General features: G+C 62.1%; 1 protein-coding gene across 1 annotated transcript; it reads right to left on the reverse strand.

The window, feature by feature from the left end:
- Positions 1–6,052: 6,052 nt before the first annotated feature.
- Positions 6,053–14,539, reverse strand: DHCR7 (7-dehydrocholesterol reductase). The gene is made up of 8 exons (XM_056131820.1): positions 14,448–14,539; positions 13,695–13,785; positions 13,349–13,571; positions 13,072–13,162; positions 12,546–12,759; positions 10,518–10,722; positions 9,879–10,010; positions 6,053–7,036 (listed from the first exon to the last, which is right to left on the reverse strand). The coding sequence occupies exons 2-8, from the start codon at positions 13,778–13,780 to the stop codon at positions 6,572–6,574; spliced, it is 1,416 nt and encodes a 471-aa protein (XP_055987795.1). The 5' UTR covers positions 13,781–13,785; positions 14,448–14,539; the 3' UTR covers positions 6,053–6,571.
- Positions 14,540–15,304: the final 765 nt, after the last annotated feature.

Below are 15,304 nucleotides of genomic sequence, written 5' to 3' on the forward strand. Positions count from 1 at the left end.
ACAGCAGCTGACGGCTTTGCACAAGTCTGAGGTGCCCCCACAGTCTGCTGCCCGGTGCCAGCCCCTCCCCCTCTGGCCCCTCTCCAGCCTCCCTTAACCCCCCAGGACCTCTGGTCACCCCAGGTACCCCTCAGATCCCCTTGTTCTCTCCAGCCCCGCCTCCACAGGCCCCTCACCTTCCCTTAGTCCCCGAGACCCCCAGCAGCTCTCAGAGAAGCAGAAGCGGGGACACGCATGAGGCCATTCACCGCCCCCACTGGTTGTGGAGAAGTCCATCCTCTGCCCTGCCCGGGCCACCTGCAGCCTGGGCCATTAGAAAGGCCGCGAAGTGCTGCTCACCGCCCACAGCGCACCCCATTCCCTACAGGAGACGGCAGGAAAAAGGAACTCTTCATATCTGTACTTGGGGCAGGGGCTCACGGTCCCTCATTTTGGAGTATCAGCAGGAGTTGATGGGCGGGCCCTAGGGATGAGCTCTATGTGGGAGGGGCTTGTGTCAGGAGGGCGGGGCTTTGCAGGCGGGGCGGGGCAGGAGGGCGGGGCTATCTGGACAGAAAGGCGCTCACAAGAGCGAGGGGGGGCTTGATCGGAGGGCCCTAGGGGCGGGCTCTATGTGGGAGTGACAGGACTTGTGTCCGGAGGGCGGGGCTCTATGGGCGGGGCTCATAGGGGGCGTGGCTTGGCAGGAGGGCGGGGCTCATATGGGCAAGGCTTAGCAGACAGTGGGGCTCTATGGTGGGCGGGGCTCAGTAGAGGCAGGGCGTGGGGGAGAGCAGGGCTCGCGTGGGTGGGGCTCAGCAGAGGAGGGGCTCGGTGAGAGGGCGGGGCTCAGCGGGTGGGCGGGGCTCGGGTGGGCGGGGCCCAGCAGGGCGGGGCTTGGATGGAGGGCGGGGCTTATTAGAGGCGGGGCTCCGTGAGTGGGCGGGGCTCGTAGAGTGGGCGGGGCTCGTGTGGGCAGGGCTCAGCAGGGGCGGAGCTTGGCTGGGCAGGAAGATGGGCCGGTATGGGCGGGGCTCTGGCAGGCCCTGGTGGGCGGGGCAAGGCAGGAGGGCGGGGCTTGATAAAAGCACCAAGACGAAGCCTGCCACCTCCCTGAACCCCCCACTAGCCAGCAAGGTCCATTCACCCCTGCTGAGCCCCACTCTCCCCCTGCACCCCACTCTGCCCCTGAGCCCCAACCCTCCCGTGCCCCCATACCTGGCTGCCCCTCTTCACTGACCTTCGTCACAGGAAGAGCAGCAGAGGCCCATGCCGCAGGGGTGAGGGGAGCAGAGCTGGACAGGAGCCGAGGACTGGGGAGGAGGGTTGGTGGTCGGCCGTGTGAAGGCGGCATCACCTGACTGCGGGGTGTCTGCCTGGACGCCCCCCTGGTGGCACCACGGACAGCTGAGCCGGCCAGCGGTGGGCATGGCATTGAGTGGTGCCCCAGGGACAGTCCCGCTCTGGCCCTCTCCACCACCAGGCACAGGCCCAGCGGACTCGGGCGGATCCTAACACAGCCAGGAGCCCCGGCAGTGATCAGTGGGCTCCGGGGCCGTGCCCACTGGGCTCACTTGCACCCATGAGTGGCAGGGAGCCGGGAAGGTGGCCCCAGCCGCTCCCACACCGCGCCCCAGCCTGTTCTGCGGCCCATCCTGGGCAGGGGGCGCTGGCCGGCTGTCCCACGCGGCTCCAGTCTGTCGGTGCCCGCCCGGTCCTTACACTGTCCCCCTTGTCTAAGGCCGAATGAGGGGCGCAGGGGGTGCCACCGCTGAGTTGGCCTCGTGCAGGTCCTGTGAGCGAGGCAGCACGCTAACCCACCCAGGGAGCTGGGGTCCGCGGAAGAGCACGTGCTTGCACGTGGCTGGGGTCCGTGCAGGCACCCCGGAGTCCATGTAGGTGCCCTGGGGTCCGTGCAGGTACCCTAGGGTCCCCAGCACCAGACCGCGAGGGCCCAGCCCCCGGCACTGAAGGCAGATTCTCCGAGCACCGCCTCCAACACCAACAAAACCTTCCAAGAAGCAAGATTCTGGCTCAGTGCCACACACCCCAAAGGCCTCGCTACACCCCACGCAGGGTGCTGGCGCCCCAGGGCACCGCTTGGGCGAGGGGGGGAGGGGCCGGCAGCGCATTTCCCTGAATTCTGATGCCCTCTGGTGGCTGCTCAGTGAACTGCAGCTCACCCTGGAAGGCGCTGGCTGGACAGGCCTCAGCATCCCATTAAAGTCTTGAGGGGGGCTGGAGTGATAGCACAGCGGGTAGGGCGCTTGCCTTGCACGAGGCCGACCTGGGTTGGCCAACCTGGATTCTATTCCCAGCATCCCATATTGTTCCCAAGCACCGCCAGGAGTAATTCCTGAGTGCAGAACCAGGAGTAACCCCTGAGCATCGCCGGGTGTGACCCAAAAAGAAAAAAAAAAAGTCTTGAGGGCTGGCAGCAGGGAGGGCGCTCGCCTCACACACGGCTGGCCTGGGTTTGACTCCCAGAACCCCATAGATCCCCCTGAGCACTGTCAGGAGTGATCCCTGAGCTCAGAGCCAGGAGGAAGCCCCGAGCATTGCCCGGTGTGACCCAAACACAACACCAAAAACCACACACACAGGAGCTGGAATGACAGCACAGCGGGGAGGGCATTCGCCTTGCACACGGCCGACCAGGTTCGATTCCCAGCATCCCATATGGTCCCTCTAGCACCATCAGTAGTAATTCCTGAGTGCAAAGCCAGGAGGAACCCCTGTGCATCCCCAGGTGTGACCCCAAAAGCCAAAATAAATAAATAAAAATTACACACAGAGAAAGTTTTGTGCCCCTGGGGGCAGGGTCCTGGGACACTAGGGGTGTGAGCACGGGGTGGGGGGGCTGCCAGGGCCATTATGCAGGAACCCGCATTCACACAACTGAAACCACAGTTCAGGAAGAAATTGGACTGGGGATTCGAACATGTGATGGTAAAAGGTGGATTCAGACGCACCCACTGGGCCCAACCAGGACATGAAGCTTCAGGCTGAGAGGCACAGAGAGGCCGGCTGACCGCTGGCCCCGCTACTTGGGTGAGTGAAGAGTATGGGGTTGGGGGAGCACAGGTGTGCCCACAGGGAGGCTTGCTCTGCAACCATGGGGCTGAGGGGCCATGAAGAGACCCCCGGCCTGCAGGCCCCAGGGCCTGCCCTGCTGAGCTGACCCCCTTGGAGGATCTGCCCAGATGATGACCCCGGGGTTCCTCAGTCTGAAGAGAAGCGTCTGTGGTGTGTGCTTTCCCGCCCATCCGTGCACCCACCCACAGCTCTGCGGGTGCAGAGCTGGCCTGGGTTGGATGCCTCGGTCCACACAGGGGCCCCTGAGCCCCGCCAGGATGGACCCCTGAGCACAGAGCTGGGGTAAGTCCTGAGCACAGACAGGTGTGGCCTGAAACCTAAAACCAAAACAAATGACTTATTTTTTAAAAATTTTTATTAGTGAGACACCATGAGGTACAGTTGTAGACTTACAAATTTTTGTGCTTGGGTTTCAGTTATACAATGATCAAGTACCCATCCCTCCACCAGTGCCCATTCTCCACCACCACGGGTCCCAGTATCCCTCCCACCCCCCATCCCCCATCCCACCCCACCCCTGTGGCAGGGCATTCCCTTTTGTTCTCTCTCTCCTTTTGGGTGCTGTGGTTTGCAAAAGAGGCATTGAGTGGCAATCATGTTCGGCCCACAGTCCACTCTCAGCACAGTCCCATCCTGGGAGGACCCTCCCAATACCCTTTATTTGGTGCTCTCTTCTCTATCTGAGCTCCCTTTTCCCCTAGCGTGTGTGGCTGGCCTCCAAGCCATGGAGCAAAATTCCTGGTGCTAATCTCGGCCACTCTTGGGTGTTAGTCTCCTATTTTGTTACTTTATGTTCCCCAGATGAATGCACTCTTTCTGTGTCATTACCGCTCTTTCTGACTCATTTCGCTTAGCAGGATACTTTCCATGTAGTACCACTTGTATGTAAATTTCATGACTTCCTCTTCTCTAACAGCTACATAGTACTCCATTGTGTAAATGTAACAGAGTTTCTTTAACCAGTCATCTGTTCTGGGCACTCAGGTATTTTCCAGATTCTGGCTATTGTAGAGTGCTGCAATGAACAGACAATTGCAGATGTCACTTCGACTATACTTTTTTCCCTCTCTGGGATATATTCCCAGGAGTGGTATTGCTGGGTCAAATGGGAGCTCAATTTCTAATTTTTTGAGGATCGTCCATACTGTTTTCCAAAAGGGCTGAACCAGTCGGCATTCCCACCAGCAGTGAAGGAGGGTCCCTTTCTCACCACATAGGCGCCAGCACCGATTGCTTTGTTCTTTTGGATGTGGGCCAGTCTCTGTGGTGTGAAATGATATCTCATTGTTGCCAAAACAAATGACTTTTTTAAAAAAATTTTTTAAATTGCAAAATCTCTTACCTCTCACTGGCCTTGCTCCAGACCCAGCTGACCAGCCGTGTCCCGGCTGTCCTCTGGCCTCACTGCGCGTCCCTCAATGAGGCCGTTTGCACATGTTCTTTATGCCAGGGTCTTGTAATGGGGCTGCTTTAGGAAATCAAACTTTTAAAATTTTTTTTTGCTCTTTGGTCCACACCTGGTGATGCTCAGGGGTTCCTCCTGGCTCTGTACTCAGGTATTACTCCTGATGGTGCTCGGGGAACCGTATGGGATGCCGGGGATCGAACCCAGTCAGCCGCGTCCAAGGCAAGTGCCCTCCCCACTGGACTATCGCTGAATCGCTGAGGCCGCTTGGACCTCTTTAAAGAGCCTTCCTTTGAGAACAGCCGTTTGGATCTGTGCTCACTCACTTCACACTCCTGGGGTCTCTCTGCTCTCACTTTATTCAGTCCCTGGGACCACCAAAGTCAGGACAGATGAAGATCCCGCCCTTTGCCCTGAGTCGGCAGCTGAACGATCAGTGACGTGAGGCGTGCGGGTGCGTTGGAGGGAAAAGGTCGCTTGGGTGCTTCTCCCACCAACTCATGTCTCCCGTCTTCCCGGCTGTTTTTGTCCTTCCCACGTGGCTCTCCTTGGGGTGGGGATGGGGCACCCTCATCTTTGCTCAGGGCTTAGCCCTGACACGCCTGGTACAGCTTGGGGGGACCCTGTGCCGTGCTGGGAATCGAACCCGCGCCAGACACAAGCAATGCCAGGGCCTTACCCCCCCGGCCCGTGAATCTTGGGATTCTCCAAGCCGCACTGTCCTGGCGCAGCTGCCCGGCTCTGCCCCTGCTCACAGCCTGGCCCTGGCTGGCCCCTGAGAGCTGCCCACAGGGCTCGGGGAGGTGAGGGAGGGAGCGAGGTGTCTCCCGAGGGGGCCAGCAAGGGAGGCTGAGACGTAGGGGCCATCCCTGTGCTGTGAGGGGTGACCAAGGGAGCTGGTTAGGGGGTCCCTGCAGCGCCAGCTGCTCCAGGTGGCCACCTGCCTGACACGATGCTGAGCCGGTTTGATCCCCGGCACCCCCTCAGCCCATATGTTCTCCCAAGCACTGATTCGGGAGTCTGCCTTGAGCACTGCCAGGCGTGGTCCAGAAACTAACCAACCCCACCCCCGGCTGAGGCAGCCGCCACACACCTGACCACGTTTCCAGGCAACCACCCCTTCCCCCCGACACACACACACACACACACACACACACACACACACACACACTGGCCTGGGTCCAACCTCCATGTCCAGGGTCAGAGACAGCACAGCAGGGAGGGCACTTGCCCTGCACACGGTCATCCATCCCCGGCATCACACATGCACCAAGCCTGTGTACCACCAGGAGCGTGCTCTGCCAGCTGTGACACACACCCACGCACACCTGCACACATACCCATGCACACACACACCCACACCTGCACACAGAGGCACACAAACCCGTAAGCACACATGCATACACCCACACATGCACACCCATGCATGTGCGTACACAGCTGGACACACAGAGACACACACACACACACACACACACACACACACAAAATCAAGTCCCCAGGTGCAGACGACAGGCGGAGTCACACAGGGGAGTTTCCAACACAAGTTTACTATCAACAAGTACCACATCACGGGCAGTGACATCAGAGAACATTCCAGAACAGCCAGGCTGGTCGGGTGACCCCATAGCGGGGCTCCTGTGGTGGCTGTCAAGGCCACGAGGCCAAGAGGCAGGTTGGCCCCATGGAGGTAGCCCTGCAGGTCTGGGAGCACCAGGCTCAGGACAGGCCCTCGGCACGCCGGGCAGTTCACAGCCAGAAGCAGTGCCCGGCTCTGGGCGGGCAGGTCCACGTGTGAAGGAATCGGTCAGTGGGAGGGGCTAAGGCTGCGGCCTGGGGCCCCAGGACCACCCCCCAGGCGGAGGGAAGGCACATTCAGAGGCTGCGGTGGCAGCTGAGCCCAGGGGGCAGGATGCAGCCGCCCTAGAAGAGCCTGGGCAGTGGGCAAGCGGGTACAGCGGCCGTGTGAAACCCAGTCACCCTAGAAGAGCCCGGGCAGCACACGGGCGGGCATGGCGGCCATGTAGCACGCCCAGTCCCCCTAGAAGAGCCCAGGCAGTGGGCACAGTGGCCTTGTGGCACCCAGTTCCCCTAGAAGATGCCGGGCAACAGGCGGGCGGGCACGGCGGCCGTGTAGCGCGCCCAGTCCCGGCCGTACTTGCTGGCACAGCGGTGCTCGTCCCTCAGGCAGCGGTGGGTGAGCAGGATGGTCATGTAGATGATGTAGAAGTAGGGCAGCAGGTGGCCGCCGCCGCACGCCAGGCAGTAGGCCAGGCTGCCCAGCAGGTCGCCCGTGTAGTTGAAGTGGCGCGCCAGGCCCCAGAAGCCGGACACCAGCAGCTTGCTGTGGTGCATCTGCCCGTCGGCCGACGTGTACGTGCACTCGATGGCCCGGGGCTTGCGGCCCCAGATGAGGCAGCGGCCGTCCGTGCGCCGGAACAAGTCCTTCTGGTGGTTGGCCATGCGGAAGGTGTAGTAGCCCAGCAGGCCCAGGGCCAGGATGCCCATGGCGTGCGGGGTGGACAGCTGCACCGGGTGGTACACCAGGTAGAGGCCCTGTGGGGGGGGGGGCTGTGTTAGGCCACGCGTGGCCCCGGGATGAAAGCGGGGGCCACAGGAGCTGTCCGGAGGCTCAGCTGCCCATGGCATGGCTGGCCACCCTGCTCCCCACCAACACAGGCCTTCACTGGTGTGCACACATGGAGTGGACACAGGTCCTCACACACACACGGGGGTGGACTCGGGTCCCCATACACAACAGTTGTGGACATGGGTGCCCCCGCACAGGGCATGAACACGGGTTCCCCCCCCACACACGGGCGTGGACATGGGTTCCCACACACACATGGGTGTCAACACGGGTCTCCCCAGACATGGGCGTGGACATGGGAGCCCACATGACTGTGATGCTTTCTTTCAGCAACATATTGGCCCGGCAGGGGGTGCAGTGGACTGTCCACTCACTGTTCCCAGTGTGATGGCTCAAGCTGTTCCCCCATCCAGAATACCTGAGAGCAGCCGATGGCCACACACAGTGTCCCTGTACGCGGCCCTGCCACCCTGCAGGTGAGGCACCCCCTCCCCGTCACACATACAAAAAGCAAGTCCTCACTCCCAGCCTGAACAATGCCTGACAGAATCCTGTTATTCAGGGTTCACCGGACATATGCACATGCATATACACGTGTGTGTGCATGTGTGGGCATATGTCCACATGCCACTGTACTGGCACTACAGCCAACGTCAAACCTAAGGGGAAAGGAATATTTGCACTGAACAAAGTTTGGACCAGAACATGGATCTGAGACCCACAGGCGGCCCTCCCTGCCCACAGCACCCCCTACTGGTGCGAGTCTGCGAGGGAAGCTGATAGGGAGTGCATAGTGCATACCAGCACCTAGGGGGCTGCAGGTCCCACCACCACAGGGTTCTGAGACCAAGTCCCATGACACCTTGTGGTCACAGCATGCATTACAGCTGTGCTTGGAGCGAGTCCTTGGCAGCAGTGCCACCCTGTGGTCACGGCGTCCATTACAGCCGTGCTTGGAGCAAATCCAGGCTGTAGTGCCACCCTGTGGTCACGGCACGCATTACAGCTGTGATCGGAGCCAGTCCAGGCTGCAGCTCCACACCTTGGCATGAGACTAAGCCCCGTGACACCAGGAGGAAACTGGAGCTAAGTTCAAAGCGCCAAAGAGCACAAATCAGTCTGCAGATGCATGGGAGGTCCAGAACACCTAAGCCCGGGGTGTCGGAGCTCTGGCTCATACATGATCCAAGCACGGCTGCATGCTGTGACCAAGGTGTGGTGCTGCAGCCTAGACTCGCTCTAAGCATGGCTGTACTGTACGCTGTGACCACAGGGTGGCGCTGCGGCCTGAGACGTGCTTCCAGCACAGATGTAATGCATACCCTGACCACAAAGTGGCACTGCAGCTTCAGACTGGCTCTGAGCACTGCTGTAATGCACGCTGTGACCACAGGGTGGCGCTGCGGCTTCTGACTCTCGGAACGGCTGTAATACACGCCTGAACACAGGGTGGCGCTGCAGCCTCAAACTTGCTCCAAGAACACCTGTAACACGCGCCGTGACCACAGGGTGGCGCTGCGGCCCGAGACTCGCTACCAGCACAGATGTAATGCATACCGTGACCACAAAGTGGCGCTGCAGCTTCAGACTGGCTGAGCACAGTTGTAATGCGCGCTGTGACCACAGGGTGGCGCTGCAGTCTGGAGTCATTCCAAGCACAGCTAGCAGAAATGCCTGCCATGACCACAGGGTGGTGCTGCAGCCCCGGTACAGACACATCTACGATTCATTCACACAGCTGTGGGCGCCTCTGCATGGACACTGTACTCATACCGCTGCACCTCCAGGCCCACCTCGTCACATGCAAACACCCTGCACACGCCTCTACCTCACTGCCCCTGCACTGTGCAATTGTGACTCGACCAACCTCGTCCAGGATGCAACTGAAAACCAGGTGGGCTCAGGGGCACTGCCCTGAGCCTGTCCAGGAGGCTTTGGACACCCACAGCAGAGACAGTGCCGTGACCTCTGGCCAGGTTGTGCTCTGCCCACTGCCTGGGGGCTCGGCCAGCTGGCACCAGCCCATCCTCAGCTGCCGCGGGGCCTCCCTGCTAGGCCTGCTGGCCAACAAGCTGCCATGCAGGACGCCTCTTGCTGTCCCCTGGGTACCCAGGGGCTTCCCCCCTTCGTTGCCCATTGGGTGCCCTGGGGTTTCCCCTCTCCTCCCAGACCTGGCCAGGTCTGCGTGTGTCTGCTGTGTGCGGGGTGGGGCCTCTCTGCCCAGCTGCCATCAATCAGGGCCTGGCTCTGGCCTCACCAGCCCTGCCCAGGTACCGGACTTCCACGTGACACTGGAGGTGACCCCGTCCCCCCTGCAGATGACACCTGTCCCCGGCTCTCAACCAGCAGTGGCCTTGGCTGTCCCCGAGGACAGTCAGTCTGCAGGCGGCCACTCCCCCCAGCTCCCTGTGAGACAGCCGGGAAGACCTTTCCAGAAGCTTCTAGTCTGGCCTCAAGGTGCTGCTCTTGGCCTGGCTGCTTTGATCCGCTAGCAGGGCTGGGGGTAGGGGGGCAAAGCCTGTCTCCCGCCAAGCACCCCTCCCACGGTGGGCTGTAGTTCCAGCTGCTTCCGGGGCCCACGGGGTGGGGCGCCCACCTCAGCCAGGGGCAGAGGATGGAGAGGGGGCTGCACGTTCAGACGGGAGTGAAGCCGGGGGTCCCCAACGAGCCCCCAAACAGCCTCACCCCACAGCTTCCCAAGCAACCAGCCGAGACGCTCCCAGCCAGGAGCCCGAGCCCAGAGAAGTGGGGGTGGGGTCCCCACGCCCGGGGCTGTCACCACGGCGACTGTCTCCGCCAGCGTCTCACCTGCAGCGTGTACAGGTACGGCAACCACACGCAGTCGCCCCAGCCCAGGTACCAGCCGAAGTGGTCGTGGCAGATGTCGATGGTCTTCAGGTACCAGGTCTCGTTCCAGAAGAAGTCGAGCACGTAGATGGCCTGTGAGGCCGGAGCACGTGGTCGGTCACCCGGGTGTGTGTGGGGGGTGGCCCCGAGGGTCACTGAGCTCTGGGACATGCCCTGTGGGGTGTTCCTAGGCGCCCCCTAGGGGTGGGCTGGGGCCCCAGCCTCAGATCCCGCAGGTGGACGCATGGGTGGTCCAGGGTGACCCGGAGCAGGGACGCGGCCACCAAGATGGCATAAGGCTTGATCTATGGCTGCCAGGTGCCGGCAGGGCCCGAGGGTGGAGGAGCCCAGTGTGTGTCGCAGACGGGACAGAGTGGACAGAGCCTCTGTCTCCACGGCCACTGAGACCCACGAGTGGGGAGGGGTTTGGGGGAGGAAGTTCCGCATGTCCGGAACCTTCCAGAATCGTCCAGCCCATGTGCCGCTGAGGGGCATGGGGAGGGCCGTGTGCACGCGCCCATCCCTGGGGCAGGTCTGTGCCCCCAGTGGGGGCTCGGGGCCTGGAGGCAGCAGAGCCCCCCCACCAGCTGGCCACGCTACCTGCAGGACGTTGACCAGGACCATGGAGTTGGTCACGTGGCCGTGGAGCTCGTGCTGCTTGGCCGCGAAGGACAGGTTGATGAGGGTCCACGCCACGATCCCAGGCCGGCCATTGAAGAAAAGCTTGAAGTCAAACCACTTCCCAATCCGGGGGTTGAACTCGATGCCCATCATGTAGTTGTAAAAGAAATTGCCGGTGAATTTGCTTTAAAAACAAACAGAAAAAAATACAGGCACTTTGGGGAGGCGTGTGGGGCCGGCGGGCCAGCGGGCAGGGTGCAGCCACCAACAAACACATTAACCCGGGCTTGATCCCTGGCACCCCCAGAAGTGACCCCTGAGCAGAGCCAGGAGGAGGCCCTGCACACCACTGGGCGTGCCCCCCACAACAGCTGCCCTTCAGTAAGGCGTGTGCCACCTATGTGAGCCTGCATGGCCCTATGGACACGGGCAGCTGTGGAGACCCAAGGCCACGGCGTCCAGGTCCCCCCAGCCTCACTGACCTGTGCTCAGTGCTGACATTCTAGGCACGACCCTCACCTCCCCGCCCCACCCCCCCAGGGACCACAGCAACCCCCACACAGTCCTGGTCAGCTGCCCCTTGGGCCCACTCCTGGGGGCACCAAGATGGCCCAAGTAGAGACTCAGACTCGCTGTTGCCCAGACAACGGCCAATGTCCAGCCCGCCAACAGGAGAGAAGCACACGAGGCAACTTTCGCTCAGGGAAATGACAGCCATGAGCCCAGAGGGGCCTCGTCAGGGGCCGGTCCCATGCGGAGGGTGGGACAGGGGTCCCCAGACAGTCTGACAGGCCAATGAGATGCACCTGTGCTCAGAGCGGGGACGCCTAGGTTAAAAGGTCACTGTCACTGTCCTCCCGTTGTTCACTGATTTGCTCAAGCGGGCCCAGTAACATTGTGAGACTTGTTACTGTGTTTGGCATAAATCGAACATGTCACGGGTAGGTAAAGGGTAAACGCCCCCAATGCGTGAATTTCAGGCGAGATTCCAGTAGCTTCCAAGTTCACTGCTCACACCTGCACAGGGAGATTCTAGCAGCTTCCAAGCTCACTGCTCACACTTGCATAGGAGACACTCAACAAACACTTGGTGATAGCGGGATGGGCAGACGGACGGGGGTGGGTGCGAGGGTGGGTCGATGTTCTAGGAACTGGGTAGTTGAGTGGGTGAGGGACTGGATGAGGATGGACAGCACAGGCGGAGGAGCAGAGTGAGAGGGTGCGTGAGAGTGTGGATGGGTGCGGGGAGACTGGGCGACCAGGGCATCGACGGATGGGCAGGTGAGGATGGGTGTGGTACTGGGTGGATGGACGGGTGGTGGGTGAACAAGTGGGTGATGATGGGTAGGGAATGGATGGATGGATGGATGGATGGGTGGATGGGTGGGTGGATGGGTGGGTGGATGGGTGGATGGATGGGTGGATGGGTGGGTGGATGGATGGGTGGATGGATGGGTGAATGGGTGGGTGGATGGGTGGGCAGATGGGTGGATGGATGGGTGGATGGATGGGTGGATGGATGGGTGGATGGATGGGTGAATGGGTGGGTGGGTGGGTGGATGGATGGATGAATGGACAGATGGATGGATGGATGGTGGATGGATGGATGGGTGGATGGGTGGATGGGTGGGTGGGTGGGTGGATGGATGGATGAGCGGATGGATGGATGAATGGACAGATGGATGGATGGATGGTGGATGGATGGGTGGGTGGGTAGTGGATGGGTGATGGCTGACCAGTGGCCGGCCGGGTAAGTGCTGACACTAACCCACTGAGTACACGGGAATGGGTTCCCCGCAGTTGGTACCTCCTAGGGAAGCTGTCACATCAGAGCCACTGAGTAAACAATACTGAGCAGGACTGCCTGGCCCCAGCTGCCCCAGAGGAAGAGTGGACGGGTCACCTCTGTCCCCTGAGAATCTGCTGCCTGCCGAGGGACTGGCAGAGAGGCCTGGGGCCCACAGGAAGGGCATTCTGGGCCGCTGAGCCCGCCAGCGGGGCACCTACCAGTCTTTGGCGTTGGTCGGGAAGCAGTAGCCCTTGACCATGGCGAAGGTGGACACGGCGTAGCCCAGGAAGTTGGCGCACCAGAGCAGCGGGATCCAGTTGTCGAAGATGATGGTGGGGGGGAACCAGTGCAGGAGGTGGGCGTTGGCGACCCACAGGGCGTGGGTGATGAGCCAGGCCTGCAGCCCGTTGATCTGGTACTTATTCACCACCCCTGCAGGTAACAGACGGAGATGTGCCACCCACCCGCGGGCACCCGCGAAGCCCGCCTAACCCCTAGGGCTCTGCTGGCTCCGGGAGACCTTCCTTCAGCTCCTCCATCTCTGCCGCAGCCCTCCCGGGGGCTCTGGTCACTACGGGGAGGGCAGGAACACGGCACCCCACGGGGGGTCGCTGGGGCCCTGTGGGACAGCTGGGCACCCCCTTACTGAAGGGGCTTTGCACTTGGTGTCCGGAACCCTCAGGGGGGCCCAGAGACTGTGACCCCGAGTTCCTGGGTCAGCTGGGAGGGCCCCCGGCAGCTTACCCGCAGGGGTGATGGCCCCCTCCTGGACACCTCCCACGTAGCCGGGCAGCAGCTTGTGGAGGACGTCGGGCAGTGCCATGTACAGCAGCACCTGCAGGCAAAGCGCGATGGGACCCCACCCCGCCCCGCCCCGCCCCGTGGGGGACCCCCAGTGCCGCCTGCATGCGAGGGCCAGCACGTCCACGCAGCTGCTAGTGTCCCCCAGGGCGGCTTTATTCTCCGGGGCTGTCACGTCCCCCCTCCCCGCCCAGCAGGACGCCCCCTGCGGCCCCCTGACCTGGAAGGCCACCCAGGCCGCGTAGAGCTGGGCCGCCCCGCGGGTCGGGCCGGGCGTGCGGGCCCAGATGTCGGACAGGCGCGTGCGGCCTGAGGCCACGTCCATCACGGGCGCGGTGAGCGAGCACTGGAACTGGTCGCAGGCCATGATGAAGTAGTAGACAATGAAGGGTGCACACAGCAGCAGGAAGAGGACGCTGGCCAGCGAGAAGCAGTCCACCTCCCTGCGGGACGCCGGCGAGGGGGCCTCAGTGTCCAGGGTGGGCGGCAGCCGGCTGCGGGCAGCCCCCGGGTCCCCGCAACGCCCCAGGCCCCCACCGGCCGCCCCCGGGCCCAGCCCCACTCACCAGGCCCGGCCCCACTGGCCCTGCGAGCCGGCCCCGTTGGGCATCCCTTTGCTTCTGGCGCCGTTGGGCTGAGGTTTGGCAGCCATTGGGCCTGCAGGAGGGAGGGATGGAGGGACGGGTCAGGGCACACACCCCTGCCCAAAGCACCCCTTCCCGGGCGCTGCTGGCACAGCCTCACGTAGGCACCGACCCCCAACTTCTTTCCGGAACCTTCTCCCTGGACCAACATAGCTTGTTGGAACCTTCTCTAGCTTGTCCGAGAAGTCTTCTCCTACAATTCCTCCTCCTGGCACCTTCCACCAACTCCTAGAACCAGCTCTTCTCGCCTTCTAGAACCTTCTCTTGCCCCCTAGAACCTTCTCCTACTCTCTGGTAGAATTTCTCTTACCTCCTCCCGGACTCTGCTCTCTTCCTTCGCCTTGGAAACGATTACTGCTTCCTTGAGAGCCTTCTCTTACCTGGGACCGTCTTCCTCCTCCTGGAATCTTCTCTCCCTTCCTCTAGAACCCCCACCTCCTCCTCCTAGCACCGTCTATTACTCCTTCTACCTCATTCGGGACAGCAGATTCCAGACGGGAAACCACCTTGGATGTGAACACCTGCAAGGGCCACCCCTCCCCCCCCAGCCCCCGGCCCTGCCGGCACGAAGTGCCCACCCGCTCACTGTCCAGCACACAGCAGCTCCCCCAGGCCCCGAGAATAAACCCCAGCCTGCCGGCTGCCCGTGTGGGGACGGCGGTGGGACCAGCTCACCTGCGATGTCCAGGCACTCGGAGCAGAGTGGGTGTCCCCTCAGCCCGGCGGGTGGAGGTGCTGGTCTCCTGCGTTTCAGCTCAGGGCTGGTCCTGCAGGGTGGGAAGTGGCAGGTGCCAGGGCACAGGGAGGGCCCCGCTGCTGTCTGCTGAGGTACTTGTTATTATCACTATTCTGGGGGCCCCAAGGATGTTGGGGACCTGCAGTGCTGGGGATGGAGCCGGGATCATCGTGTGCCAGGCCCACGCCTTGAGCCCTGCACTGCCTTCCCGCCCATAGGGGGCCCCATTCAGGCCCACTGGTCACAGGAACCCTAAGAGGCACAACTCTGCCCACCCTGGACCCCTCCCCACGGCTGTCTGCCTGCACACCAGGCTAGTTCGTATCAGTGGGGGACGCAGGATGGAGGGCTTCCTGGAGGTGCCTCTGCGGACATAAGTGTCCACATCGGTTTTGAGCACTGAGCGAAAGCTGCTTCCTCGGACCCTTGCTCCGGGCAGACACATCGGGCACCCTCAGTCTGCAGAGCCCCGAGCCCTGTAGGAACCAGCAGGACGCTGAGGGCTGGGGGCAGGGCCAGCGAGAGCCCTGGGCCTGCTCCTGGGACGGATGACTGGATCTGAGGGGCGTCTGGTGCCAGGACCCTGTGTGGGACGAGCCCCTCCCCTGGGTGCCTGCGGGCAGCTCCTCAAGGCCCTGCCCACGGTGTGCCAGCTCAGTGCCAGTTCAGTGAAGGGTCCTGCTCCGGTGGGCAGCGCCTGGGCCCGGTCTGGGGTATCCTCTGCGGCCACAGCAGGATGGGCAGGCAGGAGCCAGGCCATGCCAGGGTCAGGCAAAGCCAGGGTCACACCCCGCCC

This window comes from Sorex fumeus, unplaced genomic scaffold (genome assembly GCF_029834395.1).
Source record: "Sorex fumeus unplaced genomic scaffold, SorFum_2.1 ptg000093l, whole genome shotgun sequence".
Lineage (NCBI taxonomy): Eukaryota > Metazoa > Chordata > Mammalia > Eulipotyphla > Soricidae > Sorex > Sorex fumeus.

Excerpts from the sequence above, each read along its gene's own strand:
- DHCR7 (XM_056131820.1), bottom strand. The coding sequence starts at position 13,780 with ATGGCTGCCAAACCTCAGCCCAACGGCGCCAGAAGCAAAGGGATGCCC. Across the intron at positions 12,760-13,071 it reads GGGGGCCATCACCCCTGCGG|GGGTGGTGAATAAGTACCAG; the intron begins GTAAGCTGCCGG and ends TGTTACCTGCAG. Across the intron at positions 7,037-9,878 it reads CGTACCTGTACACGCTGCAG|GGCCTCTACCTGGTGTACCA; the intron begins GTGAGACGCTGG and ends CCCCCCCCACAG.